Source organism: Oncorhynchus kisutch, linkage group LG6 (assembly GCF_002021735.2).
Source record: "Oncorhynchus kisutch isolate 150728-3 linkage group LG6, Okis_V2, whole genome shotgun sequence".
Taxonomy (NCBI): Eukaryota; Metazoa; Chordata; class Actinopteri; order Salmoniformes; family Salmonidae; genus Oncorhynchus; species Oncorhynchus kisutch.
Window position 1 is genome coordinate 51,568,164 of NC_034179.2, and position 23,946 is coordinate 51,592,109.

At 41.9% G+C, this 23,946-nt stretch overlaps 1 protein-coding gene across 1 annotated transcript in view; it reads right to left on the bottom strand.

The window, feature by feature from the left end:
• The window catches only part of LOC109892960 (PDZ and LIM domain protein 4-like), a 61,299-nt gene extending 37,603 nt beyond the window's left edge, over positions 1 to 23,696 (bottom strand). Inside the window, exons 1-2 of the mRNA XM_020485886.2 lie at positions 23,397 to 23,696; positions 3,797 to 3,948 (exon numbers count right to left, since the gene is read on the bottom strand). Of these exons, the coding sequence (XP_020341475.1) occupies positions 3,797 to 3,948; positions 23,397 to 23,489 (245 nt within the window). The 5' untranslated portion in view covers positions 23,490 to 23,696. The remainder of the gene's footprint in view (positions 1 to 3,796; positions 3,949 to 23,396) is intronic.
• Positions 23,697 to 23,946: the final 250 nt, after the last annotated feature.

Sequence of the window (23,946 nt, forward strand, 5' to 3'; positions counted from 1 at the left end):
ATCGCCCAACATCAGTGCCCGACCTTAATGCTCGTGGCTGAATGGAAGCCCGGCAGTAATGTTCCAACTAGAGGCCGAGCGATTAATCGGAATGGCCGATTAATTAGGGCCGATTTCAAGTTCTCATAACAATTGGAAGTCGGTATTTTTGGGCGCCGATTTGCCTTAAAAAATTTTTTTACACCTTTATTTCATCTTTATTTAACTAGGCAAGTCAGTTAAGAACACATTCTTATTTTCAATGATGGCCTAGGAACGGTGGGTTAACTGCCACGTTCAGGGGCAGAAAGACAGATTTTCACCTTGTCAGCTCGGGGAATCCAATCTTGCAACCTTACAGTTAACTAGTCCAACGCAATAACGACCTGCCTCGCTGCCACAACATAGTTGAATGTGCTGACAACAAAATCACACACAAATTATCAATGGAAACCAAATTTCTCAACCCATGGAGGTCTGGATTTGGAGTCACACTCAAAATTAAAGTGGAAAACCACACTACAGGCTGATCCAACTTTGATGTAAAAATGAGGCTCAGTAGTGTGTGTGGCCTCCACGTGACTGTATGACCTCCCTACAATGCCTGGGCATGCTCCTGATGAGGTGGCGGATTGTCTCCTGAGGGATCTCCTCCCAGACTTGGACTAAAGCATCCGCCAACTCCTGGACAGTCTGTGGTGCAACGTGGCGTTGGTGGATGGTAGGAGACATGATGTCCCAGAGGTGCTCAATTGGATTCAGGTCTGGGGAACGGGCGGGCCTGTCCATAGCATCAATGCCTTCCTCTTGCAGGAACTGCTGATACACTCCAGCCACATGAGGTCTAGCATTGTCTTGCATTAGGAGGAACGCAGGGCCAACCGCACCAGCATATGGTCTCACAAGGGGTCTGAGGATCTCATCTCGGTGCCTAATGGCAGTCAGGTTACCTCTGGCGAGCACATGGAGGGCTGTGCGGCCCCCCAAAGAAATGCCACCCCACACCATGACTGACCCACCGCCAAACCGGTCATGCTGGAGGATGTTGCAGGCAGCAGAACGTTCTCCACGGCGTCTCCAGACAGTCACGTCTGTCACATGTGCTCAGTGTGAACCTGCTTTCCTCTGTGAAGAGCACAGGACGCCAGTGGCGAATTTGCCAATCTTGGTGTTTTCTGGCAAATGAAAAACGTCCTGCACGTTGTTGGGCTGTAAGCACAACCCCCACCTGTGGATGTCGGGCCCTCATACCACCCTCATGGAGTCTGTTTCTGACCGTTTGAGCAGACACATGCACATTTGTGGCCTGCTGGAGGTCATTTTGCAGGGTTCTGGCAGTGCTCCTCCTGCTCCTCCTTGCACAAAGGCGGAGATAGTGGTCCTGCTGCTGGGTTGTTGCCCTCCTACGGCCTCTTCCACGTCTCCTGATGTACTGGCTGTCTCCTGGTAGCGCCTCCATGCTCTGGACACTACGCTGACAGACACAGCAAACCTTCTGGCCACAGCTCGCATTGATGTGCCATCCTGGATGAGCTGCACTACCTGAGCCACTTGTGTGGGTTGTAGACTCCGTCTCATGCTACCACTAGAGTGAAAGCACCGCCAGCATTCAAAAGTGACCAAAACTTCAGCCAGGAAGCATAGGAACTGAGAAGTGGTCTGTGGTCCCCACCTGCAGAACCACTCCTTTATCGGGGGTGTCTTACTAATTGTGTTGTTTAAGTGTTCCCTTTATTTTTTTGAGCAGTGTATATATATATATATATATATATATATATATATATATGTGTGTGTGTGTGTGTGTGTGTGTGTGTGTAGAGAGAGAGAAAAAACACATTGTTGTCCATTAAAATAACATAAAATTGATCAGAAATACAGTGTAGACATTGTTAATGTTGTATATGACTACTGTAGCTGGAAACGGCAGATTTTTAATGGAATATCTACATAGGCATACAGAGGCCCATTATCGGCAACCATCACTCCTATGTTCCAATGGCACGTTGTGTTAGCTAATCCAAGTTTATAATTTTAAAAGGCTAATTGATCATTAGAAAACCCTTTTGCAAATATGCTAAACACAACTGAAAAATGTCATACTGATTAAAGAAGCAATAAAACTGGCCTTCTTCAGACTAGTTGAGTGGCTGGAGCATCAGCATTTGTGGGTTCGATTACATGCTCAAAATAGCCAGAAACAAAGAACTTTCTTCTGAAACTCATCAGTCTATTCTTCTTCTGAGAAATGAAGGCTATTCCATGTAAGAAATTGCCAAGAAACTGAAGATCTCGTACAGCGCTGTGTACTTCTCCCTTCACAGAACAGTGCAAACGGTCTCTAACCAGAATAGAAAGAGGAGCGGGAGGCCCCAGAGCACATCTGAGCAAGAGGACAAGTATATTAGAGTGTCTAGTTTGAGAAACAGACGCCTCACAAGTACTCAACTGGCAGCTTCATTAAATGGTACCCGCAAAACACCAGTCTCAACGTCAACAGTGAAGAGGCGACTCCGGGATACTGGCCTTCTAGGCAGAGTTGCAAAGAAAAAGCCATATCTCAGACTGGCCAATAAAAAGAAAAGATTAAGATGGGCAAAAGAACACAGACACTGGACAGAGGATTAAAATGAAGGCTCTCAATTAAGGATTTTTTTTGTCTGCCCAATGCAATCGCAAAGTAGTCAAGACTGTCGATAAAGGGTTTGGCTCCTGAAAACACTTGGAAATAAATCTAAATAACCAAAGCTTTATTAAAATATCAAGTTTGAGAGGAGTACAACAGTGAGCTGACATTCCCTTTTTATCTATGCATTCCTCCATGGGGAGAAATGATGGTGCCTATAAGTGTGACATAGCCTATTTAAAACAAGTTGTTATTTCGTTTTGAATAGAATTTGATTAGAATTCTCTTTTTAGGCCTTATCAATAATTAATTTTACCTTGCTTATTGACAATGTTTGGCATGTCCATGCTCAGCCATAATGCAATTAACAGTAGGCATAGCCACTATATCAGTGCGAATGCTATTGAAACTTAGAACAAAGTGGACTGCAAATGGGTTCAAAATAACCTGTTTAGCAAAAATGGGATAGGTCTAGATTTTGTTATTTCATTACTTTACGCCATTTAACAAACTATAGCGGACTAACATTGGAAATTGAGTTGATTTCAAGACCATACATAAAAGACCATAAATACACAACCTGAAGCAGCCACATATTTGGGCTCCCGAGTGGTGCAGCGGTCTAAGGCACTGCATCTCAGTGCTAGAGGTGTCACTACAGACACCCTGGTTTGAATCCAGGCTCTATCACAACTGGCAGTGATTGAGTCCCATAGGGCGGAGCACAACTGGCCCAGCGTCGACCGGGTTTGGGCGGTGTAGGCAGTCATTGTAAATAAGAATTGGTTCTTAACTAATTTTCCTAGTTAAAAAAAGTATATATATTTCACCATGGAGCATGTTCTGATTGGCCAGTGAGGGGCCAAGCCTTAATTCACCCACAACTTGTTTATTCATTAAAACCCAGTGTCAAGTTCTGACCTTTATTTCCTTTGTTTTGTATTTATTTAGTATGGTCAGGGCGTGAGTTGGGGTGGGCAGTCTGTTTGTTTTTCTATGATTTGGGGATTTGTATGTTTCGGCCTAGTATGATTCTCAGAGGCAGGTGTCATTAGTTGTCTCTGATTGATGAAGAGGAGGACGACCGTGACACCCAGCCCTTTTGAACCAACACCAGCAAGTGCACCGATAGATTTACCCTGGCGTTATGTTTGTTCAAATAGAGCCCACAGTCACACTCCCATATAGACATACCTGCAGATGGCCAGTGTGAGCTCCCCAATGCAGGCCTTGATCCTGTTCTGGGCCTCCATGTGTGTCATGGTCTCTGTGTTGTCCCCATTGATGACCAGGATGGTGTCTCCAGGACACAGGTCCCCTTGTGCTGCCTTACTGCCCGGTGTCACCTTACCACCAAACAAAAGAGAAAATATTAGGGTGGAAGTGCCACACCCAGCCAAAATACAATAATACAGCCAGTCTATTCTGGCTGTAATGCGACCCACCCCAGAACTATAGGTTTACATTTTCTATTGCCAGTTGCAGTGAGTGACACAGCAAAATTAGAAAGCAGACACTTAAAGCGTTATTGGTAAGCCTGGCAGTTCGAACTCTTAGAATTTTGACAACATTGAAGTGAGTGTTAATACAGTGATAGCAGGGCGGCAGGTAGCCTAGTGGTTAGAGCGTTGGGCCAGTAACCAAAAGGTCGCTGGACCGAATCCCCGAGCTGACAAGGTAAAAAATAAATATGTTGTTCTTCCCCTGAAGAAGGCCCACTGTTCCTCGGTAGGCAGTCATTGTAAATAAGAATGCATTTTTAACCGACTTGCCTAGTTAAATATAGGGTACTACTATGACCCATAGGGCTCTGGTCAAAACTAGTGCAATGTATACAAAATAGGGTGCCATTTGAGATGCACTAAGCCCATGAGTGCTGTCCATCAGAACACACACATAGCCTCTGTCTAATACTAGGAGATACATTGCAGGTTCCTTTCTGTCATCTCTCACTCCAGATATATACAAAGCCCCTGTGGATGTCTTTTTGGGCCCCATAAGAGGGGTGGGGGAGAAAGAGAGAGGGGGGGGGGGTTGAGAGAGAGATTTCTCTTCCTTCCTCTGGGTACATTTTACCTTTACAGAAACAATTGTTTACACATGACAGCAATTTTCCATAACGATCCCCCTCCCTCCCGCCATCCTCCCATCTCTTTCTGTGCCTGCATCACCGGACATCTGGATTTGGCAGTTAAACAAAACCACCAAGAGCATCACAATGTTCCATCCCCTACTACAACCAGGCCAGTCTTACTCTATGACCTGCCCGTCTGAATGGATTCTTTTACCTCCCCTGCGACATGTAAACTTTCTGTTGGACCAAACCCAAACCAATCTATACATCAGGCCGAAGGAAGAGGTTTAATAACCGGTCATACAACTAATGGAGCTCCAGTTTGTTAAAATGTCAGACGCACTATTCTGTAGTCAATGTCTTCAAGTGTCTCACAGCCATTCATCTTTATAGAAGAGCAATCACAACGCGATCTCATAACAAATATGGCCTATTACCCTGATGCTGTCTGCAAGTGGCATTAGGATGTATTATCATTGGAACCAATGGTTGAAACACAACTTTGTGTTAAAATAACATTTTGACAAAATAAATAAAATAAATGGCAGCCAACTGTTTAACGACATGAACTGTGAAAACAATGTTAATGTCTCACTTTATGCAAATTAAATTACATTTGAACAATGACCTGAAGATTATCGACATCACCTCGCATTATCTACAGAGAAAAAGTGCTTCTGCTACAGGGGAGCAGGCTGGCACACTGAGCAGTGCTTTGCTTTAATATGAACAAATGCATGTAAATTCATTGTCCATGAAAAACTCATCGCTGAGATGTGTTTCAGTGTTAAATGACAAAATGTACAGTCTCTGACTCCCTTCTCAGTCACAGGCAGTCCCAGTTTTGGTAAACTGAGGGGTCACTGGCGTGGGATCTGACTAGGTCTGAGTAAACAGAGCTAAAGTTCATTTGGAAAGCATTCCAATTTCTTTATATTATTTTTTACATCACAGCCTTCTTCTAAAATGTATTAAAATGTTTTTTTTCCTCATCAGTCTACACACAATACCCAATAATGACGAAGCAAAAACACATTCTTAGACATTTTGGCACATTTACACAAGTATTCAGACCATTTACTCAATACTTTGTTGAAGCACTTTTGGCAGCGATTACACCCTCGAGTCTTCTTGGGTATGACGCTACAAGTTTGGCACACTTGTATTTGGTAAGTTTCTCTCATTCTTCTCTGCAGATCCTCTCAAGCTCTGTCAGATTGTATGGGGAGCGTTGCTGCACAGCTATTTTCAGGTCTGTCCAGAGTTGTTCGATCGGGTTCAGGCTCTGGCTGGGACACTCAAGGACATTCAGAGACTTGTCCCGAAGCCAAATCTGCGTTGTCTTGACTGTGTGCTTAGGGTCGTTGTCCTGTTGGAAGGTGAACCTTCACCCAAGTCCGTGGTCCTGAGCGCTCTGAAGCAGGTTTTCATCAAGGATGTCTCTATACTTTGCCCATTCATTTTTCCCTCGATCCTGACTAGTCTCCCAGTCCCTGCTGCTGAAAAACATCCCCACAGCATGATGCTGCCACCACCATGCTTCACCGTAGTGTGCCAGGTTTCCTCCAGACGTGATGCTTGACATGCAGGCCAAAGACTTCAATCTTGGTTTCATCATACCAGAGAATCTTGTTTCTCATGGTCGGAGTCCTTTAAGTGTCTTTTGGCAAACTCCAAGTGGGCTGTCATGTGCCTTTTACTGAAATAGTGGCTTCCGTCTGGAGAGATGGTTGTCCTTCTGGAAGGTTCTCCCATCTCCACAGAGGAACTCTGGAGCTCGGTCAGAGTGACCATCGGGTTCTTGGTCACCTCCCAGACCAAGGCCCTTCTCCCATGCACTGATAACTGTGGGACCTTATATAGAGAGGTGTTTACCTTCCCGAGTCATGTCAAATCAATTGAATTTAACAAAGGTGGACTCCAATAAAGTTGTAGAAACATCTCAAGGATGATCAATGGAAACAGAATGCACCGGAGCTCAATTTCGAGTCTCACAGCAAAGGGTCTGAATGCTTATGTAAATAAGGTATTTCTGTTTTTAATTATTAATACATTTGCAATCATTTCTAAAAAACAGGTTTCACTTTGTCACTATGGAGTAATGTGTGTCGATTGATGGGGACTTTATTTATTTAATCCATTTTAGAATAAGACTGTAACGTAACAAAATGTGGAAAAAGTAAAGGGGTCTGAATACTTTCCGAATGCACTGTATGTTGTAGATGATGTGGCTTTGCTGCTGTGTCACAGTGTAGGAGGTTGTGTTGTTATTGCAGAGAGACAAAGACCACCTAAGGGTCAGGCCATGAATGGCCATCCAGATGTGACTCACTCACGTTCCCTCACTAAATCTCTACAACAGGCCTTTAATTATCGGCAATACAAAACATTTCAGAGTCCAGACCCCTTCTTAGGCATATTTAACTGACTTTGATTGCATCATGATCCAGTGCGTTGCTGGAGCAATCTAAACAATCTGAGTCACTCTATGAGGTGGTCCCTTTACATAATGACACAGTTAATCAGTAACACATTCTGTCGGTGGTTAGCATGTGACATTATAATGTCACACAGATAAGCCATGGGGCCTGCCAAAGACTGAGCTCCGCCCCAAAATACAGTATGTTTTTTTTTTTTAGGATACTGCAAGATTAACAGTTTTGGTGGGATGCGAAAAGGGGCAGGGTCATAGTATTGTGTCATGTCATCATCGTGTGCCAAAATACAGGCGAAATTCATCTGAACCGTTAACTCTGTGGTCCCGATTGGCTGTTAGGCAAGGCTACATACTTTGCTGTATACAGGCTCACATGGTGCAATAGAGGAATAATGCTGGCAACCGGACAAACAACCACTTTTGTTTGCTTGCTTGTTGGATGATGGAAACTAAGGTTATTGCCTTGGCCTTGAGGACATTTGGGGAAAATCATTACTTTTTAGGTTACAAAATTCCCAACGCCGTTTGATTGTTGCACTCTAACAAAAGAGGTTCAAGAGGTTCAAATGTGCCAGTGCCATAAACAATGGAGCAGCTGTCGAGTAAATGCATTGGCTCTTTCTTTAATGAGAAGGCAAGGCCAGGGAGAGCCTGCTTGATCTTCAATGCAGCCGAGGAAGAATGCCGTCGCCCATTATGCTGCGTGTATGACCGCGGCGTTAGTCATTGTGTGTAATGTTCTGAATCTAATTTGTGTAGCTGAATGTCTGTTCCTTCCTCTGCAAGTGAAAGTCCACTCCTCTACGCTCCATTGACCAATATCCATCTCCTTTCTTTGTGACACTTCACTGAGTAATACGGTAGTACGTGCCTGAATTGTATACATTCATTTGCCATTTGTATGAAGGTAATTGAAACCATTTTGAACGCGTTAAGTGCTGATAGAAGTGGCAGTTATTTGTGCCTCATTCTAGAGGTGCTCATGTCACGTCTTTCAAACCTGGAGGAAGTGGCGGCAGGAACGCCTTGGCCGACAATATGTAAGTAAATCTGATTTGGCTGTATGTCACATGGCTCTTGTTAGATATGTGGCACAGTGACAGACAGAAAACTTTGTGGCACAGAGACAATGTGTTCAGCACTATGGTATTAGGGAAACACAGATCATAAAACAGCAAGGGAACGAGAAAGGCATGTAAATCTAATTTTAGGAGGAACTAGAAAGAAAAAGGAATAATCTACTGTAAAGTAGGGGCCGGAATTATTGACACCCTTATTAAAGATGAGCAAAAATGACTGTATAAAATATATATTTCAAATACTGAATTACTGTATACTGAACAAAAATATAAAGTGTTGGTCCATGAGCTGAAATAAAATATTCCATACATTTTCCATTGGCATAAAAAGCTTATTTCTTTCAAATGTCGTGCAGAAATGTGTTTACATGTCTGTTAATGAGCATTTCTCCTTTGCCAAGATAATCCATCCACCTGATAGGTGTGGCATATCAAGAACCTGATTAAACAGCATGATCATTACACAGGTGCAACTTGTGCTGGGGAGAATAAAAGTACACTCTAAAATGTGCAGCTTTTTAACCCAACACAATATGTCTCAGAATGAGTTTTTCTACACAAAAGGGCTTTATTACAGACAGCACTACTCCTCAGTTTCATCAGCTGTCCGGGTGGCTGGTCCCACAGTTGAAGAAGCCGCATGTGGAGATCCTGGGCTGGCATGGTTAAAGTGGTCTGTGGTTGTGAGGCCGGTTGGACGTACGGCCAAATTCTCTAAAACGATGTCAGTATGCCAGTTGCATGCTCCATCAGCCCAGGATCTCCACATGCGGCTTCTTCAACTGTGGGACCAGCCACCCGGACAGCTGATGAAACTGAGGAGTAGTTCTGTCTGTAATAAAGCCCTTTTGTGTAGAAAAACTCATTCTGATTGGCTGGGTCTGGCTCCCCAGTGGGCGGGCATGGCTCCCAAGTGGGTGGACCTATGCCCTCCCAGGCCCACCCATGGCTGTGCCCCTGCCCAGTCATGTGAAATCCATAGATTAGGGCCTATTGCATTTATTTCAATTGACTGATTTCCTTATTATGAACTGTAACTTTAGTTGCTTCTATATTTTTGTTCAGTATATATTGAATGTTCAAATAATGGGGAAATTGCTCAGAGAATTTTTTTTTTCTTCTAGATTTTGTTTAACAAGTATAAACAATAAAAAACATTCTCAAAAAGGTAGGGATCAAAATGATTGACACCCCTGTTTTCAATACCTTTAAATACTTTAATTGCGAGGATAATGGCACTGAGCCTTTTTCAAAAATGTTTAATGATTTGGAAAACACATTGGGAGGGATCTTAGACCATTCTTCCATACAAAATCCTGCTAGATTCTTGATATCCATTTTCTGCACATATGAACTGCCCTCTTCAATTCAAACCACGGGTTTTCAATGGGTTTTCAAGTCTAGAGATTAAGATGGCCATCGCAAAATGTTTTGTGGCCAATTAACCATTTCTTTGTGGATTTTGAAGTGTTAATTGGGTTATTGTCTTGAGGGGAGATCCACTTGTGGCCAAGTTTCAGCCTCCTGGCAGAGGTAACCATGTTTTTGGCCAAAATGTCCTGGTACTGGGTAAAGTTCATGATGCCATTGACATTAAAAAGGGCACCAGGACCAGTGGAAACCAAATAGCCCTAAAACATGAAATATCCACCACAATATTTTACAGTAGTTAAGGAGTTATTTTCCCAAACTCACAACTGGTGTGCAAGGTCAAAGAGCTAGATTTTCATGTCATGTGACCAAAGCACCGGTTCCAATCCAAGTGCCAATGCCGTTTAGCATATACCAGGCATTTACATTTGTTGGATGACATGAAAATAGAGCTCTTTGGCCATGCACACAAGTACCAGGTCTTGTTTTGAGGTGTTTTGACTGATGTAATGTCTATGCTAATATGGCTCAAATTAGCTAGCTAGCTAACCAACAACTGAAACTTTGTATCTGAGAGACAATTGCTCATTGTGCAAATTGATTTGTTTTCAATAAACATTTAGAGACTAAATATAGTTTACATGTTGTCAACAGTCGAAGCCAACCCTGTCTGTTTTTCCCCATAGTTGCACCCACGTTGGTTTTGTTGCTAAACAACCAACCCATCTATTAAAACGGGAGTTTATTTCACATAACAGGGTTGACCTTAAAATGAGAGACAGGGTTGTTGTTTTTTAACCTTAAAATGAATCACTAATCACATGAAATAAACAATAATCGTCAGAAATGACTTTGTCAACACAACAAAATAAGTAGAGAGTTACAATGATGGTGAAAACTCTGAGAAATGTTGTGGTGAAGTGGGTAAAATCTTCCTAGAATTCACAGAGTATCCTTAGAGGGACACGTCAAAGGGAAGAATTTTGGCACTTCAGCAAGTCTTTATTGATTTTTTAATATATTTTTTTAACGGATTTATAGAATTTTCCATGTGGTCTATTTTAAAGGGCACTTAATTTAATACAGGGATGGGTAACTCCAGTCCTCAGGGGCTGAAGTGGTGTCACTTTTCCCCATCCCTAGCAAACAAAGCTGATTAAACTAATTGCGTCCTAAACTGAAGATCATGATTAGTTGATTATTGGAGTCAGGTGTGTTAGCTGGGGCAAAAAAGGGGGACACCAATCAGGCCCAAGGACTGAAGTTGCCCATTCCTGATTTAATACAACATATTTGTGCACAAATTCTACCAAAAGGCACTCATTTCATAGAAGGACCCAGATACATTCCTTTCTCTGATAAAAGATAACTGCAGAAGAAAGGAAAATATAACAGAGTCCAAATGTCGGTGAAATAAATCTCTCCTTGCATTTGAAAGAAGGAAACTCAGACATTGGGAGTCAAATACAGAAGACTCCAAATACAGAAGACTCCCACCTTAACTGCTCAGATAATATTTATCTGATAAAGTAAACCTCAGTGACCCCATTCGGTAGAGAAAATACATAAGAACATCGATTGAAATGTCAAATGTATAGAAAAGGTCTGATAAACCGTATGCACAGGATCTGACCTTGGCATAAGAGTATACACCTACTACTGTATAGCCTTCCTAGCTAATGTTGGTACGCAGAACACTTTGGGAAACTTATTTGTCAAATGTCCAAAGGAGAATCTTTAGGGAAATCATCAATTTTCAGGACCACACAACAGGACATACAGCTTGGACTGGAGCGTTTTAAAGGAAACTCGTAAAAAAATCTGTAACGACAAACACATTTTAGTTTTTTATTTTACATGACATGGCGTTGTGAACTACTGTCCAAGAGGAATTCTGTTTATGAATTAGGACCATTAGCTGGTCTTGACTTATGTCACCTCTTGCATGGGAGTTGAATTGACATTGATTTAACAAGATTTTATCCCCTAACTGATATTTTCTGCACATCCCTTCAAAATGCTTTGACAATTACATCAGAGATCTGGCTGGCTCCCTTGGTTGGCAATTTAGATGCATGAGTCCTACGGACTTCCCACTCACATCTCAAGCCTAATTAGCACTTACAAACCAGCTATTGCAATCAGGATGGTGTACTGGGACCCAGTATTTCATTGTTTAAGAATGCAGGCGTTCTAGATCATTAACTCTGACATACGAGAAATAGAGGGCTGTGTAAAATAGAGGGCTGCTGAGGACCTGGATTGAAATGATTTACAACCTTAATAAAGATGAGCAATAATGACTATAAAATAAATTATTCAAATACTGAGCTATATGCCAAAAAAACAAATTATATTATTTTATACTAATTAAATTGCTCAGAAAAATATATAAAGTAATACTTTTTTAATCAAAAAAGGGTAAGGGTCAAAATGATTGAAACCCCTAAAGATTCTTATAACTAAAGTAGTCATAAGTGTCGGTTTGGTCCCATATCCCTAACACGCAATGACTACAAGCCTGTGACTCTATAAACTTGAGTGCACTTCCAGTTGGTTTTAGTTGTGTTTCAGATTATTTTGTGCCCAATAGAAATGAATGGTAAAAAAATGTATTGTGTCATTTTGGAGTAAGTTTTATTGTAAATAAGAACAGAATGTTTCTAAACACTTCTACATTCATGCGGATGCTACCATAATTATGGACAATCCAGAATAAATTGTGAATAATGTAGAGTGAGAAAGTTACAGAGGGTCAAAGATCATACCCCCAAGACCTGCTAACCTCCCCTGTTATTGTAATGTTTAGAGGTCAGCATGTCTTGGGGGATATGATCTTTGACCCTCTGCAACTACTGTGGTTTATACAGTGCCTTCTGAATTTATTCAGATCGTTTGATTTTTCCACATATTGATACGTTACAGCCTTATTCTAAAATTGTTTCCCCATCAATCTACACACAATACTCCACAATGACAAAGAAAAAACACTTGTTTTCTTTATTCAAATGTAATAAAAACTGAAACATCACATTTACATAAGTATTCATACCCTTTACTCAGTACTTTGTTGAAGCACTTTTGGCAGCGATTACAGCCTCGAGTCTTCTTGGGTATGACGCTACAAGCTTGGCACAGCTGTATTTGGGGAGTTTCTCCCATTCTTCTCTGCAGATCGTCTCAAGCTCTGTCAGGTTGGGGAGCAGGTTGGGGAGCATTGCTGCAAAGCAATTTTCACGTCTCTCCAGAGCTGTTCGATTGGGTTCATGTCCGGGCTCTGGCTGGGCCACTCAAGGATATTCAGAGACTTGTCCTGAAGCCACTCCTGCGTTGTCTTGGCTGTGTGCTTAGGGTCATTGTCCTGTTGGAAGGTGAACCTTCGCCCCAGTCTGGAGACCTGAGCGCTCTGGAGCAAGTCTTCATCAAGGATCTCTCTGTACTTTGCTCTGTTCATCTTTCCCTCGATCTTGACTAGTCTCCGAGTCCCTGATGCTGAAAAACATCCTCACAGCATGATGCTGCCACCACCATCCTTCAGCGTAGTGATGGTGTCAGGTTTCCTCCAGACGTGACGCTTGGCATTCAGGACAAAGAGTTCAATCTTGGTTTCATCAGACCAGAGAATCTTGTTTCTCATGGTCTGAGAGTATTTAGGTGCCTTTTGGCAAACTCCAAGTGGGCTGTCATGTGCCTTTTACTGAGGAGTGACTACCGTTTGGCAACTCTACAATAAAGGCCTGATTGTTGGAGTGCTACAGAGATGGTTGTCCTTCTGGAAGGTTCACCCATCTCTACAGAGGAACTCTAGAGCTCTGTCAGAGTGACCATCGGGTTCTTGGTCACCTCCCTGACCAAGGCCCTTCTCCCCCGATTGCTCAGTTTTGTGGGTTGGCCATCTCTATGAGAAGTCTTGCTGGTTCCAAACATCTTCCATTTAAGAATGATGGAGGCCACTGTGTTCTTGGGGACCTTCAATGCTGCATACATTTTTTGGTACCATTCCCCCGAACTGTGCCTCGACACAATCCTGTCCCAATCAGGCCTAATGCTCCTAATCGCTAGGCTACCTGCCACTCTGTGATTCGTCAGTGGGTACGTCCCAAATCACACCCTATTCCCATAGTGCACTAGTTTTGACCAGATCCCTATGGGCCCTGATCAAAAGTAGTACACCACATAAGGAATAGGGTGTCATTTGGGATGCCACCAGTGACACTTTATAGTGCCAGAGATGCGGTTTTGGTATGGGTCTAACTGGCCAAAGGGAGATTGTCTGAGAAAGCCTTGTCTAATAATGTCTTGGTACAATAAAATCCACAAGCATGATATCAGATGATCAGCACTTGCACTGCACAAAGTCATGAAAGCTATTTCTTTTTAATGTACGCTAAGCAAGGATGTCAATGGCCTAGAACAGTAGTCCCCACATTTTTATAGTCCCGTACCCCTTCAAACGTTCAACCGCGAGCTGCGTACCCCCTCTAGCAACAGGGTCAGTGCACTCTCAAATGTTGTTTTGTTGCCATCATTGTAAGCCTGCCACACACACACTTTACGATACATTTATTAAACATAAGAATAGTGTGAGTTTTTTTGTCACAACTCATCTCGTAGGAAGGGACAAAGAGCTCATAGGACCAGGGCACAAATAAATAATAATCAATCATTTTGCTCTTTATTTTACCATCTTCTTACATATACAACTTTTTGTTCATCGATAATAGTGAATAACTCACCACAGGTTAATGAGAAGGGTGTGCTTGAAAGGATGCACATAACTCTGCAATGTTGGGTTGTATTGGAGAGAGTCTCAGTCTTAAATCATTTTCCACACACAGTCTGTGCCTGGATTGAGTTTTCATGCAAGTGAGGGCAGATACAGTGCGTGGTTGCAAAGGGCATCAGTGTCTTAACAGAGCTATTTACCAAGGCAGGATACTCTGAGAGCAGCCCAATCCAGAAATATGTCAGTGGCCATTCAATTTTCATAGAACCGTTTTTGCAATATCGATGAGGCTCTCCTGTTCAGATATCGGTAAGTAGACTGAAGGCAGAACATGAAAGGGATAACGAATCCAGTTGTTTGTGTCATCCGTTTCGGGAAAGTACCTGCGTAATTGCACACCAAACTCACTCAGGTGCGTTCGCTATATCACAATTGACATTGTCCGTCATCCAGCTGTAACGCATAGAATTCACTGGCTTGTATTGAAGCAGTAATTGTTTCAAAATCTCCTGCCATGTCACTGATGCGTCATGAAACAGTGTTGTTTAGTATAGTTTTTTGGCCTTTTCCCCCAGGATTGTCCCAGCCATATCCGCAGCAGCAGGAAGAATTAAGTGCTCCTTATATGGTAGCTCACCATATAAAACGCTTCTACCCCCTTCTTATTAATGGTATCTGTTGCTTTTATACATGTCTTACTACTCGAAAAGTTTTATTCTTGCTCAAAAAACTTGTGGCTTATTTTTCAAATTGACATGTTTTGTTTCTAAATGTCTGCACAAGAGTGAAGGTTTCATCGAGTTGGGAGATAGTACTTTTGAACATATAACACAGTGGAAAGGCACTACTCTCAACATATGTAAACCCCAAATCAATGTAGTTCTCATCCTAATTGCACCTCTTCATTGGTCCAACATCCCTGTCTGTTGTTCTGTGCTTTCCCGGGTAAGTGGGCAGTAGCTCTTCGGCTGCATCAGATTCACAACTGTCAGTGTCCATGCTAGCTGAGGCTAACAACAAACATAGAATTACTGATGCTAGCATTGGATGTGCTCGTGGAAGCAGAACAACTTGTGTCATCGACAGGTGCAGTATCGCTGGTAGTAGCAGTACTACCAGTAGAGCTGGTATGTGTCTCTATGGACGTGGGCCTTACTTTAATTTTTAATTTTAATTTTTTACATTTATCCATTATGGAGCAAACGGAATGAGCAGCAGCTACGTTTGGCTACATACGGACCGTTAGTGGAATTCCAGCAAGCGAGTACCGGTTAATGCGATTGGATGTTAATTATTTGATGAGCCTACCTCTATTTGACATTGTTGTCACGGCAGATTTCCTCCTCTTCCACTGAAGAGGTGAAACAAGGATCGGACCAATATGCAGCGTGGTAGGTGTCCATGTTTTAATAGGGAAAAACTGAACATGAACACAAATACAGAATAACAACATGAACTGGCAACAAAACAGTCCCGTGTGGCACAGACACAGGAAACAACCACCCATAAAAACCCAACACAAAACAGGCTACCTAAATATGGTTCCCAATCAGAGACAATGACTAACACCTGCCTCTGATTGAGAACCATATCAGGCCAAACATAGAAATGGGAAAACTAGACACACAACATAGAATGCCCACTCAGCTCACGTCCTGACCAACACTAAAACAAAGAAAACACAAAAGAACTATGGTCAGAATGTGACAATTGTGTTATTTTTCTGAACACTAGATGGTTCATTTTATTTTTTCCAGTGAAACGAGGTTACTCAGGGGAGAAAAAAACCTCACCAAAATGTCTAGCCCCGTCGGAAAATATAAATGGATGGTTTGATGTGAAGATATTCCCAATTTGGGAATATCTGGCCTAGAACATGAAAGAGGCTATTTCAAGTGAACTTGAGTCAGTCTCCCCTTGTGAATCTAAAAATTACACCCATGGTTGCAGTGGTAGTTAAAGAGTCTGGAGGCTTGCAGCTGAGACAACACCTGGAATCCCTCAGTAGCACCACAATCTCTGATGAAAAACAAATGTCAACGCCCGGCACACTCCAGGACGCCAGCACTGTTTACCTCTGACTGACTATTGGCTACTGCCAAGTCCCCTCCTGGCCCCCCGACTCTTTCAGAACCTTAGAAATTGACCCATATAAGTAAGGTTGTTGATGAGCTTTTAGTGAGTTATGAAAATGTGTATATATATATATATATATTATATAGTATTATAAATTGATATTATACTGTATTAAAGCTTATTATATTGATATAATTTGACCCCCACAGTAAGCTATTGTCTTGTTAGTAGCCTCATCATAATGTGGGTGTTGAAAAAAGTACAACAGATATGCCAACATAGACAGTCTGTCCTGTGTCATGTAGCAAAAATGTAGCAGGTTTGTTTGGGACTTCTTGACAGAGCAGAACTATGTGGTAACGGTCACAATTCACAATGAAAGCATGGCAGCACGCTACACTTCATTCATTCAACACTAGGCTACTTTCCCATGCGAGAGGGCCTCACCACTTCAAATTGTATAATAAATGGAAAGTGAACAGAACACCTAATAGATTCAGACTTTGTGGGTGTTTGGGCTAACAAACAGCAGCCATAACGACACAAAGTGGTGAGTCTGGCACACTTCAATACATTGTGAAGCATGAGCTGGTGGACAGTTGCAACGCAATCTCACACTCAATTCGTGCAAATATGTACAAAAAGTATTTCAACAGATTTAGTGCATTTTTGTGTGGCTTAATTGGTGTGAAAAGACACATTTTCGTGCCACTTCATTCATAGGAAAATTATTTTGGGGGTGAAAAACTTCGGAACAATCTTTTGAAAGTTATTAGAGCAATGCACAATGTGAAATGGTCTTCTACACTCCCTTTTTTGTCTCCCACATGTATTTATATAAAGAAACAAATGGGTTAACAGCCCAATATTGTTAATCAACCAGGTTGTCACCAAAATAATTATAATATTATAGCATTTAATTTTTCGTGGAGCCTACATTACACCATTTTCTTCTAAATGCTTTTAATATAAGGTCCTCACTTTTTAGTGTACATTACACCATTTCTTTCATAAGGCATTTTATACAAGGCTATGTCGAGTTTTATGAGGGTTGCCAGATTGGACAAAAAAAACAGATACACTAAGGTCAAATGTTTTAGAACACCTACTCATTCAAGGGTTTTTCTTTATTTGTACTATTTTCTACATTGTATGTAGCATAATAGTGAAGACATCAAAACTATGAAATAACCCACATAGAATCATGTAGTGACCAAAAAAGTGTTTAATATTTGAGATTGTTCAAAGAAGCCACCCTTTGCCTTGATGACATCTTCGCATGCTCTTGGCATTCTCTCAACCAGCTTCATGAGGTAGACACCTTGGAATGATTTCAATTAACAGGTGTGCCTTGTTAAAAGTTCCTTTTTGAGCCAATCAGTTGTGTTGTGACAAGGTAGGGGTGGTATACAGAAGGGAATTTAGGAACCAATATACACAGGCAGTTATGAAAGCAAAGGCTAGCTTTTTCAAACAGAAATTGGTATCCTGTAGCACAAACTACAAAAAGCTCTGGGACACTGTAAAGTCCATGGAAAATGAGAGCACCTCCTCCCATCAGCCCACTGCACGGAGGCTAGGAAACACTGTCATCACCGATAAATCCACGATAATTGAGAATATCAATAAGCATTTTTCTACGGCTGGTCATGCTTTCCACCTGGCTACCCCTACCCCAGTCAACAGCCCTGCACCCTCCACAGCAACTAGCCCAAACCTCCCCCATTTCTCCTTCACCCAAATCCAGATAGCTGCTGTTCTGAAAGAGCTGCAAAATCTGGACCCCTACAAATCAGCTGGGCTAGACAATCTGGACCCTCTCTTTCTAAAATTATCTGCCGAAATTGTTGCAACCCCTATTACTGGACTGTTCAACCTCTCTTTCATATCGTCTGAGATCCCCAAAGATTGGAAAGCTGCCGCGGTCATCCCCCTCTTCAAAGGGGAGACAGTCTAGGCTCAAACGGCTACAGACTTATATCTATGCTACCTTGCCTTTCTAAGGTCTTCGAAAGCCAAGTTAACAGATCACTGACCATTACGAATCCCAACGTACCTTCTCCGCTATGCTTCTCCGCTATGCAATCTGGTCATGGGTGCACCTCAGCCACGCTCAAGGTCCTAAATGATATCATAACCCCCATCGATAAGAGACAATACTGTGCAGCAGTATTCATCGACCTGGCCAAGACTTTCGACTCTGTCAACCACCACATTCTTATCTGCAAACTCAGCAGCCTTGGTTTCTCAAATGACTGCCTTGCCTGGTTCACCAACTGCTTCTCAGACAGAGTTCAATGTATCAAATCGAAGGGCCTGTTGTCCGGACCTCTGGCGGTCTCTATGGGGGTGCCACAGGGTAAAATTTTCGGGCCGACTATTTTCTCTGTACACATCAATGATGTCGCTCTTGCTGCTGGTGATTCTCTGATCCACCTCTACGCAGACAACACCATTCTGTAAACTTCTGGCTTTTCTTTGGACACTGTGTTAACAAACTTCCAAATGAGCTTCAATGCCATACAACTCTCCTTCTGTGGCCTCCAATTGCTTTTAAATGCAAGTAAAACTAAATGCATGCTCTTCAACGATCGCTGCCTGCACCTGCCCGCCCGCCTAGCATCGCTCCACTGGATGGTTCTGACTTAGAAAATGTGGACAACTATAAATACCTAGGTGTCTGGTTAGACTGTAAACTCTCCTTCCAGACTCACATTAAGCATCTCCAATCCAAACTTAAATCTAGAATCGGCTTCCTATTTTTCAACAATGCATCCTTCACTCATGCTGCCAAACATACCCTCGTAAAACTGTCTATCCTACCAATCCTTGACTTCGGTGATGTCATTTACAAAATAGCCTCCAACACTCTACTCAGCAAATTAGATGCAGTCCATCACAGTGCCATCCGTTTTGTCACCAAAGCCCCATATACTACCCACCACTGCGACCTGTATGCTCTCGTTGTCTGGCCCTCGCTTCATATTCGTCGCCAAACCCACTAGCTCCAGGTCATCTATAAGTCTTTGCTAGGTAAAGCCCCACCTTATCTCAGCTCACTGGTCAACATAGCAGCACCCACCCGTAAGAACGCTCTCCAGCAGGTATATGTCACTGGTCACCCTCAAAGCCAATTCTTCATTTGGCCACTTTTTCTTCCAGTTCTCTGCTGCCAATGACTGGAACGAATTGCAAAAATCACTGAAGCGGGAGACTCATATTTCCCTCACTAAATTTAAGCATCAGCTGTCAGAGCAGTTCACAGATCACCGCAGTTCTCTGCTACCAATGACTGGAACTAACTGCAAAAACACTTACCTCCCTTACTAGCTTTTAGCACCAGCTGTCAGAGCAGCTCACAGATCACTGCACCTGTACATAGCTCATCTGTAAATAGCCCAACCAACTACCTCATCCCCATACTGTTAATCATTTATTTATTTTTGCTCCCCAGTATCTCTACTTGCACATTCATCTTCTGCACATCTATCACTCCAGTGTTTAATTGCTAAATTGTAATTATTTTGCCACTATGGCCTATTTATTGCCTTACCTCCCTTATCTTACCTGATTTGCACACCCTGTATACAGACTTTTTCTATTGTTTAATTGAGTGTATGTTTTTTTTTATTCCATGTGTAACTCTGTGTTGTTGTTTGTGTCGCACTGCTTTGCTTTATCTTGGCCAGGTCGCAGTTGTAAACAAGAACTTGTTCTCAACTGGCCTACCTAGTTAAATAAAGGTGAAATAAAGAAAGAAAAAATAGCCCTGTTTGGTAAAATACCAAGTCCATATTATGGCAAGAACAGCTCAAATAAGCAAAGAGAAATTACAGTCCATCATTATGTTAAGGTATGAAGGTCAGTCAATCTGGAAAATGTATTACTTTCACCTCGATTCAAGGCCGTAGAAAATCCTACATCCATCTCATTAGATCAGAACAGGATGGACCAACTGTGATTCATATTACTGGTTTGCATCCTACAAAAAGGATAGTTGTGTTTTGCTGCACTTACATTATGTGTCTACCCATATGATGTGGATCATTGTCAGATTATTAGATGTATAAGCTTCAGTAACAAAAGAACACCGTGGTTGTAATAACACTTGAAATAGATAGTTTGTAAATGTGTAGAATGTGTTTGTTTTGGGTCCACACTGGTTAGTGTACTTATTTAAATTAGACAGTCACAGAGGATTTTCTTCTGAATAACTGGTCACGGCATAGCACTTTCTATTCAGCTTCAGGAAACTTTGATGTAAGGCTTGATCACACCTGTAGTGACTGCTTCGATCCGTAACGCCCATTGTTGCTTATCCATTGTTCACTAGATACAGTGCCTTGCGAAAGTATTCGGCCCCCTTGAACTTTGCGACCTTTTGCCACATTTCAGGCTTCAAACATAAAGATATAAAACTGTATTTTTTTGTGAAGAATCAACAACAAGTGGGACACAATCATGAAGTGGAACGACATTTATTGGATATTTCAAACTTTTTTAACAAATCAAAAACTGAAAAATTGGGCGTGCAAAATTATTCAGCCCCCTTAAGTTAATACTTTGTAGCGCCACCTTTTACTGCGATTACAGCTGTAAGTCACTTGGGGTATGTCTCTATCAGTTTTGCACATCGAGAGACTGACATTTTTTCCCATTCCTCCTTGCAAAACAGCTCGAGCTCAGTGAGGTTGGATGGAGACCATTTGTGAACAGCAGTTTTCAGTTCTTTCCACAGATTCTTGATTGGATTCAGGTCTGGACTTTGACTTGGCCATTCTAACACCTGGATATGTTTATTTTTGTACCATTCCATTGTAGATTTTGCTTTATGTTTTGGATCATTGTCTTGTTGGAAGACAAATCTCCGTCCCAGTCTCAGGTCTTTTGCAGACTCCATCAGGTTTTCTTCCAGAATGGTCCTGTATTTGGCTCCATCCATCTTCCCATCAATTTTAACCATCTTCCCTGTCCCTGCTGAAGAAAAGCAGGCCCAAACCATGATGCTGCCACCACCATGTTTGACAGTGGGGATGGTGTGTTCAGGGTGATGAGCTGTGTTGCTTTTATGCCAAACATAACGTTTTGCATTGTTGCCAAAAAGTTCAATTTTGGTTTCATCTGACCAGAGCACCTTCTTTCACATGTTTGGTGTGTCTCCCAGGTGGCTTGTGGCAAACTTTAAACAACACTTTTTATGGATATCTTTAAGAAATGGCATTCTTCTTGCCACTCTTCCATAAAGGCCAGATTTGTGCAATATACGACTGATTGTTGTCCTATGGACAGAGTCTCCCACCTCAGCTCCCATCTCTGCAGTTCATCCAGAGTGATCATGGGCCTCTTGGCTGCATCTCTGATCAGTCTTCTCCTTGTATGAGCTGAAAGTTTAGAGGGACGGCCAGGTCTTGGTAGATTTGCAGTGGTCTGATACTCCTTCCATTTCAATATTATCGCTTGCACAGTGCTCCTTGGGATGTTTAAAGCTTGGGAAATCTTTTTGTATCCAAATCCGGCTTTAAACTTCTTCACAACAGTATCTCGGACCTGCCTGGTGTGTTCCTTGTTCTTCATGATGCTCTCTGCGCTTTTAACGGACCTCTGAGACTATCACAGTGCAGGTGCATTTATACGGAGACTTGATTACACACAGGTGGATTGTATTTATCATCATTAGTCATTTAGGTCAACATTGGATCATTCAGAGATCCTCACTGAACTTCTGGAGAGAGTTTGCTGCACTGAAAGTAAAGGGGCTGAATAATTTTGCACGCCCAATTTTTCAGTTTTTGATTTGTTAAAAAAGTTTGAAATATCCAATAAATGTCGTTCCACTTCATGATTGTGTCCCACTTGTTGTTGATTCTTCACAAAAAAATACAGTTTTATATCTTTATGTTTGAAGCCTGAAATGTGGCAAAAGGTCGCAAAGTTCAAGGGGGCCGAATACTTTCGCAAGGCACTGTATATTCCAATGAGGTTAGATTTATAACTTGTTTTTAATATACAAGAAGCAAAGCTTTAAGACACACACACACACACACACCAACTAGCCCCTGTTTATAACTGTCATTTAGAAAATGACTAGCCCAGTTAGCGCTAGTTTATGCTAACTTGCTAGCTAGCAACTTCACTAGCAGTAAATGCTAGCCAGCTAGCTAGTTAGCATAATATGCTAGGAGTACTAGCTAGCAATCTTATTTCCAGATCGTCTGAGGTAAAATACATTACAAAAGATAACACAACTTAATTTCAGTTGTAAATGTTTCCATTAGTGATGGATAACTTTACAGTTAATGCAACTTTATAGCCTTTTAGCTATTTTACAAAGTATTTTATGTCATATAGCTAGATAGCTACCTACATTTTTAAGAGAGAGCTTTTCAATTGGCATCTCTCCCCCTGTTTTCAGTCACAAGTGGGGACTGGATAAGGTGTGAGCAGTGCAGGATGTGGGCTCATGAGTTGTGCTCCAATTTTACTAGGGATAGCTTTACTTGTGACCTACAGGTACAAATTACAATCGTGCAATAAGCAGAGCACAAGAGAGTTGCCACATCAATGTAACACTGAGTTAAGTTATTGTTATTAAATGTTATATTCCAATGTCATTTAATGGTATTATTTATATTCCATTCCAATGATTTACCCCGGTAGAAGATTATGGCATAGGGTTTCACACAAGTGTGTTAAAATCAATTTAATCAGTTTTACTTAGAAATTCTTTTTTTTTTTAAATGCCCCTTTTCTAAAACAACATTTCATGAAAAAAACAAAGAAAGTGTAAACTGTAGCCATTTATTTCCCTTTATAGTTTATTTGCCTAACCACATACCAATTTCTTTTCCAAACGTTGCTTTTTTTTGTGTCAGCAATTAGACATTGTTCTTAGGTGGGGCTAGTTACCCCCTAGTACCCTATGCGGTGGTGCCAAATTAGGCTAGATGAAAGAAATTAGCCCAAACGCATTATGAGGGTAAAGGAATCCTATTTCGACATGAGAATAAATACATGGGAATACATTTACATACCCTCGAAATAGTTAACGGTGTACTGAAGTCCCTTCCACCGACCAGTCGAAAACCCCAAGGTGAGGGTCCATTCAATGTCACGGTGTGGGGCATTGCTGATCTATAAAAATAATATCCGTAAGAACTGGGCGATAAACTGGTCGAAATAACTAGGTCCACTACCTAGGAGCTGCTTGGCAACACTGTCTGTCGCAAAACTTTCTTCCCTACTTGATTCAACCTTAAATAATGATGTCGTCTCTGACGTGTGATGGGGATTTGCGCTATGAAGACGCTTGACTGCCCGCCTCGTACAGAGTTGACTGAATGGGAGGGACGTGAGTGCAACGAAACGCTTGCCTGACGACTCACCCTGAATTTAATTCCGCTGCTCCATCGATCGTTACAAAGAAACGTCAGTTGACCGGAGTGATGTGGTTGTGTAGCCAGGAAACGCGGCTCTATGGAAACAAGTCCACTCTTTATGGGTTGAGGATGACAGACACTCTAGTCTAGAAGTACCTACTGTATTTTTTTAACTAAAGAAAAGTAAATGTTTGGGATGGCTACT